At 48.8% G+C, this 14,083-nt stretch overlaps 1 protein-coding gene across 12 annotated transcripts in view; it reads right to left on the bottom strand.

The window, feature by feature from the left end:
• The window catches only part of bnc2 (basonuclin 2), a 604,271-nt gene that overhangs the window by 298,079 nt on the left and 292,109 nt on the right, over positions 1 to 14,083 (bottom strand). The window contains exon 1 of one of the 12 annotated variants that reach the window (XM_038804000.1): positions 2,829 to 2,878. The exons of the other annotated variants lie outside the window; for them this stretch is intronic. Within the exon in view, the coding sequence (XP_038659928.1) occupies positions 2,829 to 2,861 (33 nt within the window). The 5' untranslated portion in view covers positions 2,862 to 2,878. Of the gene's footprint in view, positions 1 to 2,828; positions 2,879 to 14,083 lie in introns of those variants that run through there. 12 annotated transcript variants of the gene reach the window in all.

Here is a 14,083-nt window from a genome sequence, read left to right as displayed (position 1 = left end):
CCCATGCAGACCCTCCCTGCACCCCCACCCCCAGACCCTCTCCACACCTCCCCCCTGCACAGACCCCGCACTACATCCCAAACCGATCACAACACCCCCTCCCCCCAACTCATCCAAAGAATTAGCCAATGCGTTTGTTCAGTGAGAGATGAATTTGAGAATTTCAGATCTATTGTATTTTAGGTACTTGGTGCAGAAAGGGTTAAAATACGGTTAGTGTGCGAGACCGCTGCAGTTATGTTTTTAAATAAATCCTAGTTTGAAAAGGTTGAGAGCTCGGGTGCAATTGCAGCTTCATAAAAAACTTTGGCTAATGGAATTTTGTTTGGATTAAGGGGCTTAATTAGATTTCAGCTTGGTAAGATGATGTCCTTGCTGGTTGGAGCTAAGGCATCGGACATTTCGTAGAAAGCAAGTCAGTTCTGAGATGAATTAAGCCATGACTGGACGTGAAGCAGTTTTGCTTTTACTGCAGTTCAGTTAAAAGAGAGATTAGCAGTCTTTAAGGTAGTGCAGACGGACAAGGGGGGGGGGGGGAGCTGAAACAAGCCGAGAAACAGTTTCAGAAGACATAAGCTAGAGTTTCTGCATGGGTCTGACAGGACTCAGATTTTGTCTTTAAACGAGTGTCAAAAGCTCTCTCTTACCCAAAGGACATCTCTGTAAAGCAAGTGTTCCTCTGTGCTGTTGGAAGGTAATGTGGATTGAGAGATTGTTATTTAAGTGGGAATAAAGATAACAGTTAGCGTACTTTATTCATTGTATTGGGTAGTATTGTTTCAGCAGTAATTGTGAACCGTTTCCTGGCTTTAAATTCATGATTTTAATACTGTGTCAGTAATAAAGTTTGTTTAATTTACCGTAATCCCAATTTATTTTCATGTGATCACTCCTGCTCTTACAAAACTAAAATAAAATATTTGGGTTTCTGTCCAGTATCATCTTAGCCACTGTTGGGATCACAATAAGTTTGCAAAAGTAGATTAAATTGGGAATTCAGGAAATGAAAGAAACTGGTCTCAACCCAACACTTAGTTGATTTGTACTCGATCACTGGACACTGTTACCAATTGACATCAAGCATCCACACCAAAAGGTGACCCTTCTTCCAATCAGATATCTGATGTGATGTCTATAAAATTCTTTGTTTAACATTATTACATTACCATGCACCAGTCACATAGAAACCTCGGTGTGTGTGTGTGTGCGCATCAACCTGTGAAGGCAGCAAAACATATCGAGAGAGCGGATGGCAAAGCGTATCTGATCTTGGAACTAATAAATAGCGGCATTGAATACAAAAGCAGCAATTCAATCTGAGCCTTTATAAAGCTCTGGCTAGGCTCCAACTGGAGTATTGTGTCAAGTCCTGGTCACCACATTTTAGGAAGGAGAGGACGTCCTTCAGAGGGTGATCGGATTGAGCAGAATGGTTCCAGGCGTGGGGAACTTCAATGTGAGGTTGGAAAGACTGGACTGGTTCTTTATGGAAATGAGGAGATTAAGGGGCGATAGAATGGAGGTGTAGAACATTGGGACAGGCTTAGATAAGGTAGACAGAGAAATTCTCTCCCATTAGCTGATGGTACAAGGAACAGGGGACACAGATTTAAGATCTGAGCAATAGATGGGCGGGGGCGAGGGGTAACTTCGTTTTTACAAGGTGAGTGATAATGACCTGGAGCTCACCGCCCGAGGGTGATGGATTCGGAAACACATCAATGATTTTAATGGGAAATCTGATGAGTGCTTGAAGGAGATAAACATTTTCAGGGTTATGGGAATCCAACAGGGAAATGGAACAAACCGGATTTCTCCATGGAAGGCAGCAGAGAATCCATGGACCAGACATGGCAGCAGAGCGAGAGGGCGGCAGAGCGAGAGGGCGGCAGAGCGAGAGGGCGGCAGAGCGAGGGGGCAGCAGAGCGAGGGGGCAGCAGAGCGAGGGGGCAGCAGAGCGAGGGGGCAGCAGAGCGAGGGGGCAGCAGAGCGAGGGGGCAGCAGAGCGAGGGGGCAGCAGAGCGAGGGGGCAGCAGAGCGAGGGGGCAGCAGAGCGAGGGGGCAGCAGATGGAAGCTGGAATAACTCAGCAAGGTGACATCAAAATCATGCTAAACATGCCCAAGGTCCCGGCCCGGCACTGGGCCCGGCCTGGCACTGGGCCCGGCCCGGCAGTGGGCATGGCAGTGGGCACTGGGCACGGCAGTGGGCACGGCCCGGCAGTGGGCACGGCCTGGCACTGGGACCAGCCCGGCAGTGGGCACGGCCTGGCAGTGGGCTCGGCAGTGGGCCCGGCAGTGGGCACGGCCCGGCAGTGGGCACGGCCCGGCAGTGGGCACGGCCCGGCAGTGGGCACGGCCCGGCAGTGGGCACGGCCCGGCAGTGGGCACGGCCTGGCAGTGGGCACAGCCTGGGATCACGCAGCATCAGGATGGTCAAACCAGGCGCAAAGAATCTTCATATTCTCAAGATCCAACAGCAAGTGGAAAAAGCCAATATTGGAAACCTTGCAAGAGAACGAGAGAAAGCAGCCAGACGAGAACTGGCCCAGCGATTCGATCCGTGTTGGACCACATTAACCCCTTATTGCAACACACTTGCACAGCAGGTTACATTGCAAGGCACAAGCAGTCTTGGCAATCCCAGAAGCAGCTTCGCTACCGACTAAAGCGTGTTAGCTACACCCATTTTCTTGCAAAAAGTAACTTGCCCCATAATTGCAAAGTTGGTGATGTGAAGTGAGGATTCCTCGTATCATCAATATATGGCAATGAAAACAAAACAACTAGTAGCAGAGTTAGATGACACTTAATACCCAGCAGCACTTACTCCCATTTGGTGCATCTTCCAATTGTCAATCATTCGAGGCTCTGTGTTGTGTGAGGGACCGTGGCTGCACTGGGACTGCCTATGGAGCGGATCTACACTTCGCACCTCCAGCTGGAAGAGGAAATGACATCAGGAGCATGTTTTCAATGTGTCCAAAAGTGACACAAAACTCCCAAAGTCAATCATTACAAAAGGAACAGGGATTAATTCATTGCACTCTCTCTCTCTCTCTGCCAATTATAACATTATTCAGTGCCTATTATCACAGTCAGTGTTCAAAAGTTCAATCATACACCTCTGAACTGTTAAGAATGATGGTGCAGCTAAAAACAATAGCATATGTCTCACTTCAATGTGCTCCAAATGTTCACAGTGAGTAATGATCTTACAACAAGAACATAAATTAATTTAAATTAAATTACTTCTAAGTATCTTGTAGCACGAGAGAGTATTTTTGCATCAAGTCTAATCAGCCTCCACAAGCAATGAAATCATCATTCTTGACTCCATGTCCTGTTGGAGTTGATCCTAGAATGGTATGGAAGGCTGGGAAATACAACCCGTTTGACTGTGGTGCAGCAGCAATTCTTAATGTGACCATTGCACTATATTTCAGAAAAATCCCCCAGGCCCATGGAGCTCCCTGACTCCCTCCCCCCCACACACACACCCCCACCCCACCCACCCACACACCCCTACCCCCACACACACACACACACACACACCCCCACCCCATCCACACACACACCCCCCATACACACACCCCCATCCCCCCCACACACACCCCTCCCCCATACACACATCCCTCCCCCATACACACATCCCTCCCCATACACACATCCCCTCCCCCATACACACATCCCCTCCCCCATACACACATCCCCTCCCCCATACACACATCCCCTCCCCCATACACACATCCCCCCCCATACACACATCCCTCCCCCATACACACACCCCCCACCCACACAAACACCCCCACACACAAAACACAGCCCCGCCACCCAGACTCAAAAGCTGCAGTGTACACTTGACACAATCTTGCTCACACCCAAACACTAACACACACATAGCTTGCACATACCCAGAGGTTTATTGCTGGCACTGGATTCTCATCTCCAACACAACCCACCCCCCAGGGACTGGGGCAACAAATCCCCCAACAGCCCCCACATGGGGCGGAATCTAACAGCCGCCCCACGCCCAACTTAGGACACGACGCGGCCAGTAATATTCGTGAGACGTCTAACGGGATCGCAAAACATGGCAATCTCGATCCCAGATGCCACTCTGGCACTTCCGGTGTGCCCAAGTCAGTGGTGTGTGTGTGTATGGGTGGGTGGGGGGGGGGGGGGGGGGGGGTGTCCAGCAGGTTATGTGGGTGGGGGTGGGGGGGTCAGTTCAGCATTGTCCTTTGTCCATTGTCTTTAACTGTTTAATTAGGCCACATATATACAGTTCAATCACCAAATACCATATTAGAGATGAGATGATCAATCGCAGGCAGATGTAAAAGACCGTGTGGCCATTTATCCCCTGTGTCCGGGCCAACATTCATCCCTCAATCAACATGGTGCCAGATTGTCAGTACCAAGGTACCCAGGTGGCATTTTGCCCACACCAGGGGTCAGGTCTGGGAGTGCCTTGTCCTTTTGATATGGGGCGTGGTGGCCACGATGACCCCCCCCCTTATGGGATTGCTGAGCAGGACCGGAACACCGTTTAAAGTGGCACCCGGGGCTCTTCCAGCTCTGGTGAGCAGAGCTCGTTGGCACAGGAAATGGGACGGAGTGCGTTCCTGAGCGCAGGGCCTTCCTCACCGAGGCCCCAAAATGAAACAGAACCCGGTCGGATAGTGGGGTCATTCACGGCGTTGCCGGGAACACACGGCTAAACACGGGAATCAGTTTCATTTCCGTTACATCGCGCCCGCCCTCATCGTGATCGCTGCACTGACAGAAACCTTATTCTGTCTCACTCACACACGCACGAAAACATTCAGATCTCCCCCACCTTTTTTTCTGGGGCTGGTTTAGCACAGGGCTAAATCGCTGGCTTTGAAAGCAGACAAAGGCAGCACGGTTCAATTCCCATACCAGCCTCCCCGAACAGGCACCAGAATGTGGCAACTAGGGGCTTTTCACAATAACTTCATTTGAAGCCTACTTGTGACAATAAGCGATTTTCATTTCATGTACTGTCCCCCTTTCCGACTGCTGGGAATGCTGCACATTCTGTTTGGTGTGGGAAACTAAATCACTTTCAGCGCTCTTCTGATCGAGGAGTGGGGGTGGGGGGTGAGGGGGGGGAGAAGATCGCAAGGTGTAATTCAGTCTTTAAAACAAACTTCTGAAACAGAGCAACTTCTGTTCTTTCTAGGATGTGGTCTGTAAAATATGGCTTCAACAAATGCAAACATGTAATTAATTACAGACTTCTGCAATAAAAATTCTGTTTAGTTTAAAATAACATTTCATCATCGTTGGGCGTGGCACTGGGCTGGGAGGAGTGAAACAAGAAAGGGGAAATAGAGAAATGGATTGAAGAAAGGAATGGAATAGACACGGGCTCCCTTTGAAAGTGACACTGTCAGGATGGATTGGAAAATCCCAAACCCCCCCATGGGAATATCTCACCAATAATCACAGCAGTTATTCAGTCTCAATAGTGAACACTTCTGCCATTAGTTTTCAACAGGTTTGAATGTTCTTGATATTTATATCGCACATTATAGGCTTTCACCTCCTCACGTAAGCAATCGTTTGGCTTGGATTTCAAAAGGAAATTAATGCCAACTGATATTGGTGGATGTGGTGATATGATCACTGTAGATACACAAGGGGTTAATGTAAGTGCACGTAGACTAGTTAGACACAAGAGGGAGCCCCAGAGACATGACACACAGACACTCAACCAATAGGTCAGTATGATAGGACACGACCAATGGGCATTCACGATACACACACACACACACACACACACACACAGACACACAACACACACACCACACACACACACACACACACACACACACACACAGAGGTGACACTACCACAGGGGGGCATTACACCAACCCATATATAAAGGACACAGCACACATGATCTTCCTCTTTCCAGTGGAGACACTCAGTGAGTACAGACACAGGGTTGATTCAACATCACACCCACCACGTGGATTGTAGCAGACTGGTTCGTCAGTCTGAGAAGCTACAGAAGGATTAACAGTAGTGGCGAATCCGCGTAGGAGAATTGTAAATAGTATAATAAACGTGTTGAAGTTATCTCCACGTCTGAACATTCCTTTGTCAGAGTGAACATGCTTATGCTCATAAGCAGCTTATGCTACGCCAAGAGTATAACAAGACAGTGGATAACCCAGGTCAGTTCAGCATTGCTCTTTGTCCGTTGTCTTTGACTGTTTACTTAGGCCAAATATCAATAGTTTATCACCAAATACCATATTAGAGATGAGATGATAAATCGCAGGCAGATGTAAAAGACCATGTGGCCATTTATCCCCTGTGTCCAGGCCAACATTCATCCCTCAATCAACACTTAAAACAGATGAGCTGGTCATCATCACATCGCTGATCACCGGAGCTTGCGGTGTGTAAATTGGCTGCTGTGTTTGTTACATTACAACAGTGAGTACACTTCAGAAGGAACTTCATTGGCTGCAAAACAGATGAGGAGGTTCTGAGAATATGATATGTACACAATGGGGGGCAGTGGCTCAGTGGTACTGGCACTGGATTCATAAAGCAGAGGCCCAGGATAATTAATACAAATCTGTAATTAAAAGCTAATGCACAAATACTCACTCCCTCCACCACCGACGAGCAATGGCGCCGTGTGTTCCATCTACAAGATGCACTGCAGAAACTCACCAAGGTTCCTTTGGAAGCACCTTCCAAATCTACGACCACTGCCATCTAGAAGGACAAGAGCAGCAGATACCTGGGAACTCCACCACCTGGAGGTTCCCCTCCAAGTCACTCACCACCTTCACTGTCGCTGGGGCAACATCCAGGAAATCCCTCCCTAACAGCACAGTGGGTGTACCTACACCGCAGGGACTGCAGTGGTTCAAGGCAGCAGCTCACCACCACCACCTTCTGAAGAGTAACTAGGGATGGGCAATAAATGCTGGCCCAGCCAGCGACACCCACATCCCATAAATGAATAATAATTTTTAAAATCACTAACTGAGGATGCGTGATTCGCTGGTTATGGCAGTATTTGTTGCCCATCCCTAATTGCTCGAGAAGGTGGTGGTTTCTTGTGTACAGGACATACCCAGGCAATTTCCCACATTGCCGGGTAGATGCCAGTGTTGTAGCTGTACTGGAACAGCTTGGCTGGGGGTGCAGCAAGGTCTGGAGCACAAGTCTTCAGCACTATTGCTGGAATATTGTCAGGGCCCACAGCCTTTACAGTATCCAGTGCCTTCAGCCGTTCTTTGATACCACATGGAGTGAATCGTATTGGCCGAAGACTGACATCTGTGATGCTGGGGACCTCTGGAGGAGACTGAGATGGATCATCCACTCGGCACTTCTGCCTGAAGATTGTTGCGAATGACTCAGCCTTGTCTTTGCACTGGTATGCTGGGCTCCTCCGTCATTGAGGATGGGGATATTTGTGGAGTTTCCTCCTCCAGCGAGTTGTTTAATTGTCCACCACCATGCATGGCTGGATGTGGCAGGACTGCAGAGCTTAGATCTGATGCGTTTGTTGTGGAATCGCTGAGCTCTGTCTATTACTGGCTGCTATGCTGTTTGGCACACAAGTAGTCCTGTGTTGTAGCTTCACCAGGTTGACTCCTCATTTTTAGGTCTGCCTGGTGTTGCTCCTAGCCTGCACTCCTGCACTCTTCATTGAACCAGTATTTATCCCCTGGCTTGGTGGAAGATTGGGGGAAATGCCAGACCATGAGGTTACAGATTATGGCAGAGTACAATTCTGCTGCTGCTGCTGGATGCCCAGTCTGGAGTTACTAGATCTGTTCAAAGTCTATCCCATTTAGCACGGTGGTCGTGCCACACAACACGATGGAGGGTATCCTCAATGCGAAGACAGGACTTTGTTTGGTGGTCACTTCTACCGATACTGTCATGGACAGAAGCATCCGCAGCACGCAGATTGGTGAGGATGAGGTCAAGTATGTTTTTCCCTCTTGTTGGTTCCCTCACCACCTGCTGCAGTCCCAGTCGAGCAGCGATTCCCTTTAGGACCCGGCCAGCTCGGTCTGTGGTGGTACTACCCAGCCACTCTTGGTGATGGACTTTGAAGGCTCCACCCAGAGTACATTCTGTGCCCTTACCACCCTCAGTGCTTCCTCCAAGTGGTGTTCAACATGGAGGAGTAACTGATTAATCAGCTGATGGTGGCCGGTATGTGGTAATCATCAGGAGGTTTCCTTGCCCATGTTTAACCTGAAGCCCTGAGACTTCATGGGGTCCAGAGTCGATGTTGAGGACTCCCAGGGAAACTCCCTCCCGACTGTATCCCACTGTGCCCCCGGCCGCCTCTGCTGGGTCTGTGCTGCCGGTGAGACAGGACATACCCAGGAATGGGGATAGTGATGTCTGGGACATTGTCTGTCAGGTATGATTCTATCAGGCTGTTAAGACCTTAAGATGCAAGATGTAGGAGCAGAATTAGGCCCCTCGGCCCATTGAGTCTGCTACACCATTCAATCATGGCTGATATGTTTCTCATCCCCATTCTCCTGCCTTCTCCCTATAACACCTGATCCCCTTATTAATCAAAAACCTATCTATCTCTGTCTCAAAGACACTCAGTGATTTGGCCTCCACAGCCTTCTGCAGCAAAGAGTTCCACAGATTCACCACCGTCTGGGTGAAGAAAGTCCTCCTCATCTCTGTTTTCAAGGATCAATCCTATAGTCTGAGATGGTGTCCTCTGCTTCTAGTTTCTCCTACAAGTGGAAACATCCTCTCCACGTCCACTCTATCCAGTCTAACCAGTCTGTGAGACAGCTCTCCCAACTTTGGCACAAGCCCCCTGATGTGACCATCGATTCACTAGACACACGATTGGAAGTAAACTGTGGTTTTAATAGTCTTACAACTGAGCCTGCCTGCGACCAAAAGAACTGAGAGCAGGCTCACGGCTGCAGCACTTTATACTTCCGGTAGAGGGAGGGGCCATGGGCGGAGCCATGGGTGGAGCCCTGTACAAGCTCCTCATCTCCCCCTATGGGCAGAGCCGCGCAACGGCTCACAGACAGAGCCCACAAGGACACAATACAATGCAATGCAATACAGTGTGAATTACAATACAGTATGAATTCACCACACACCCCCCAATGTTAGGAAGGAGGACTTTGCAGAATCGGCAGGGCTTGGGTTTGTCGTTTCCGGTGCCCGGGCCGATGCCAAGTGGTCAGTCTGCTTTCATTCCTTTTAATTAAACTTTGTCACGGTTTGCTGGGCCATTTCGGAGGGCATTTAAGAGTCAACCACATTGCTGTGGACCTGGAGTCACATGTAGGCTAGACCAGGTAAGGATGGAAGTTTTGACGGCCCAGGAAGGCACATTCATTACATTGTTGATTAAATCTTTCCAATACTCGTCAAGGGCAGGCGTTAAGGACGGGAGAGATTCCTGGTCAGCAATGTGATGGAGTGTAAATTGAAGAGTCTATCTTCACTACCCATAGCTCCAGGCTGCAACACACATCTAATAGTGCATGTTGTCACAGCAACTGGTCTCCCAAAGTGAGCAGTAACGCACCCCAATCATATCACATCTGAACAGCAAATAGCACTTGGCCATTTGAGAGTGGAGATGGAAATGCATTGGCTTCCCCAGCCCACACAGGGAGATGGCCGTGGCTTTTAGCAAGCATTTTAATCAGTCCAGGCAGCACTGTGGCGCAAGTGGTTAGCACTGCGGCCTCACAGCGCTGAGGTCCCAGGTTCGATCCCGGCTCTGGGTCACTGTCCGTGTGGAGTTTGCACATTCTCCCCGTGTTTGCGTGGGTTTCGCCCAAAGATATGCAGGCTAGGCTGGGAGGATTGGCCACGCTAAATTGCCCCTTAATTGGAAAAAATTAATTGGATACTCATAAATTTAATCAGTTCAGCTACTGAGCTGCAGCATTGAAGCTTTGCCACCAACCAATCAAAACGCTCTTCGCTCTCCTGGAACTCAGAGCTCACTTCCCAGCACTTTCCCAAACCATCCCAAAAAAAAATCCTGAAAGAAATTAACTTCACCAGCGCACATTACACCAGCAGGAAATGGATGGTAATCCACCAGCTTGTCTTGTATACATGTTAATCTAGTATATGTGGAAAAATCATTTGTACATGTGGTTGTAATTACATGCTTGATATCTCCGAAATGTGCAGCACCAGATGCCACAATGGGGCTTGTTTTATAACATTTTGTGGTCGTTTCAAATCCCATACCCAACAGATGTAGCCATTAAACTTGGTTTATTTTGTCCCCATTGTGCCCTGGACCTGCATAGTGACTGGCCAAGGAAAGAAAAGCAGAGGGGGTACTCAAACAGGTGATTAAGCAACCAGCTCCACTGGTGGGACATGTTGTCAGACCCCGGATACCAGAGAGAGAGTTTTGAAGCAACTTCGCTACTCTGAGCTCCAATGCAGGAGACTCCCAGGAGGACAGTGGAAAAGCTGTAGGGATGTCCTCAAAGTGCCCAGGAAAAGATCAAACTTACCCACCGACACACGGGGATACTCTGGCTCGTGAGCAACCATATGGTGAAGGTGTCAGGAATGTGGGAAATGAACAAGATTAACAGAGAACCTTTTAGGGCACCATGATCGGCACAGGCTTGGAGGGCCGAAGGGTCTGGAAGGGTTCCTGTGCTGTACGTTTCTTTGAAAATGAAAATAAAATAACAGAAATGTAACAAGACCAACAGACATCTAGATAAATAATGAGCCGTGATTTGCCCAGTAACAACATTTAGCTGGAGTCTAAAGACATTGAGGTGTGAATGGGCAGATAAGAAACATTGTTTACCGAAGATCAGTCGGGCTGTACAAATGGTCACTTCTAAAGGCAAGGAATTTGAGTGAGGTAGACAGCAGAATCCACAGAGGGGACTGTCAAAGAAACCGAATGTTGCAACTGTTAGCATCCTCTTGGGGAGGCAGGCAAGTTCTCCATCCAACAGTCAGTCAGACTAGCTCCATCTGTGATCTGAGCCACACATCCACGGTAGATATTCTCCTATAAAACACACCGTTCCGAGCCTTCGGTAACCAGGAAGAGACTTTGCCATCTACGCGGCATTGCGTGGTAACTACTAGCTGGATTTGACCTACAGGGTTACTAAACTTGGATGTTGCTTGGGAAAAGGGGTGTCTCAGAGTTCAGGGAATGAGGGTGTACTTTGAGAACAAGAGGTAACTTCAGATAAAATAGTGTGTTTAGTTATTCATATACTTCGGCGTCAGAGTGTATATTAGTTTTTTGTTGTTTTTTTTTTCTTTTACTTTATCTGGTTTGATTCCTCACTGGGTTCTACATTGTTCCTCACGTCATTCCAAACAATCGTACACCACTGAGAATCGTACACCACTGAGAACCAGTGTTTCAAGTTATCCGTTCGGGTTTTGAGACACTCTGACAGGTAACATCAGCAGCGTTCGTTACGAAGGTTCATTCGGGAAGGCTGCGAATGAGGGATTTTGCCAGGGGTTTGCAAAGTTGAAGTCAAGGTGTCAGAGGGAGGGCACAAACTTTAACAACCCATGTGCCCAACATTTACAGTATCGTCTGTATCACACATGGCAGAGTCTGAAGGTGGCACATTGCATTCATCAGCCATCTCAATACCCATAGAACCAGAGTAGAAGCAAATCACCCCGAAACCTAATGGATTGTCCAACAAGAAACGGCCAAGAAACTCTGCCACTTGACACCAATCTGTAGTACTCACAAGAGCAAACCTAGAGTGAGTTCTGGCTCCCATAACGATGAACACAGCACTGTGCAGACACCCAGGCAACAGATTATTGGCCTCACGATGAACTTGCTGCAGAAAGGTCAGTCGGCAAGGAAGCCACAACGAGATTGAAAATGTTCCTCAGACAATTAGGAGCAAAACTACTTGAAGACTGACATTCTGAATATCTTTTACTGATACAATAAGAGAACGGACCACACAATAAGGGAAAATGGACTGGGAGGATGTTGAACAAAGAGGAACCTCATTGCCCTGTTATCAGTTACTTACTTTGAATAGGATTACAAAGCAAGCAGCAGAATCTCTTTTTTTTTATAAATTTAGAGTACACAATTCATTTTTCCAATTAAGGGGCAATTTAGTGTGGCCAATCCACCTACCCTGCACATCTTTTGGCTTGTGGGGTGAAACCCACACAAACACAGGGAGAATGTGCAAACTCCACACAGACAGTGACCCAGAGCCGGGATCGAACCTGGGACCTCGATGCCGTGAGGGTGCAGTGCTAACCACTGTGCCACCGTGCTGCCCCAGCAGCAGAGTCTCTTGTCTAAGTTGTATTACACAACAGTGTTTGTTATAGTTCACTCAGGGAGTCCCAAGTTGCTGGGGCAACATACACTTCTTCAGACCCAGTCTAAAACCTCCTCGTCTTTACCCTCCTTCAATTCAGAGCTCACTTCCCCAGCACATTCCCGAACAGGCCAAAATAAATCCTTCAGTGAAACGGACTTCACCAGGTGGGAAATTGATGGTAATCCACTGCCTGGTCTTAAGTACACATTAATCTAGTATATGTGGAAAAATCATTGTACGTATGGTTGTAATTACATGTTTGATATCTCTGAAATGCGCAGCACCAGATGCTACAATCAGCTCCATTTTATAACATTATGTTCTGATGAGTGGCCACGATCAACCTGGAAGATCAACTCCCTTCCTCGCTCCACGGATGCTGACCGATCTGCTGAGAACTTTGCGTTTCTATTATATTTCAATAGTGTCTTAAATGCAGCAAAACTCATCGGGCTCAGATTGTGGACTCCCGTTTCGAGTGGGATAACAGTTTGTCAGACGTTAGAGGTTATAGAGAATTAGAGCAGTTCCAACACGGATCGCCTGATTGGTGTGAAGTTTCATTGAGTAAAGGTGCCTAGCAGCTTGCAGCACAGTCCAGTGGGAGCCGGAGGCGAACGGGAGGTCGCTGACCTACCATCTGGATGTGATCCTGCGAAGCCTCCAGCGACGTAAGGAGGAGGTGTTAACAAACAGCCGTTGAGGAGAGCAGCAAGGAGAGTCTCGGCCGCAAAGCCGGGGGGTGAGGGCAGGCGGGCAACCAACCAAAAAGAACCAGAGACCACCAGGTCAGATAGCCAGCAGGCAACCAGCCAGGCGCACACATGGTCATCGAGGGTCGAGGCTCTAGGACCAGCCACCTGAGCGAGAGCAGAGAGTTGAGAAGAGCAGCAGTCGGGAGGGGCAAAGAGGGCCCAGCAAGTGCTGCCGTCTCGGTGAATCAGGTGCAGTGACCAGTGGGGGCAATCAGGGCAGGGTACCACGTCACCAAAGGGCAGGGTGTGACATGGTGCCCCCACAAAGAAGTGTGCAACAAATCCAGGAAAAGTGCAGGGAGCAGCATCAACCTCTGTACATGCCCTTCTTTGATCTCGCAAAGGCTTTCAACTCTGTCAATCGGGAGGGATTGTGGAGCATCCGCCTCAAATTCGGCTGCCCGCAGAAATTTGTCACCGTTCTCTCCCTGATGACATTCGAGCCGTGATCTTCATCAACGGAACCACCATAGACCCAAAACGTGCACAAACTGGGGTCAACAGGCTGCGTCATCGCACTAACGCTCTTCTCAATCTTCCTCACAGCAACACTCCACCCCATCACCTTGAAGCTCCCGCTGGAGTGAAGCTAACCTACCGGACAAGTGGGAAACTGTTCAACCTCCGACACCTCCAGACCAGAACCAAGACAGCCCCAACGTCTGTCATCAAGCTGCAGTGCGCAGATGTTGCCCGTGTGTGCGCACATTCAGAGGCCGAGCTACAAACCATCGTCCACGCATTCACAGAGGCAAATGGGAGACGGGCCTCAGACTAAAAACCCGGAAAACAAAGATTCTCTACCAGCCCTTTCCTGCCGCACAAAACTGCTCCCCTGACCATTAAATGTCCATCGTGAGCCCCTGGGCAATGTGGATCATTTCCCATGCCACGGGAGCCTCCTCTCGATGCAAGCAGACATTGACGACAAAATTCAACATCGACTCCAGTGC

The sequence above is a fragment of the Scyliorhinus canicula genome, chromosome 8 (genome assembly GCF_902713615.1).
Source record: "Scyliorhinus canicula chromosome 8, sScyCan1.1, whole genome shotgun sequence".
Taxonomy (NCBI): Eukaryota; Metazoa; Chordata; class Chondrichthyes; order Carcharhiniformes; family Scyliorhinidae; genus Scyliorhinus; species Scyliorhinus canicula.
The sequence above is the reverse complement of the archived record's forward strand: the minus strand, read 5'-3'. Positions and strand labels throughout refer to the sequence as shown.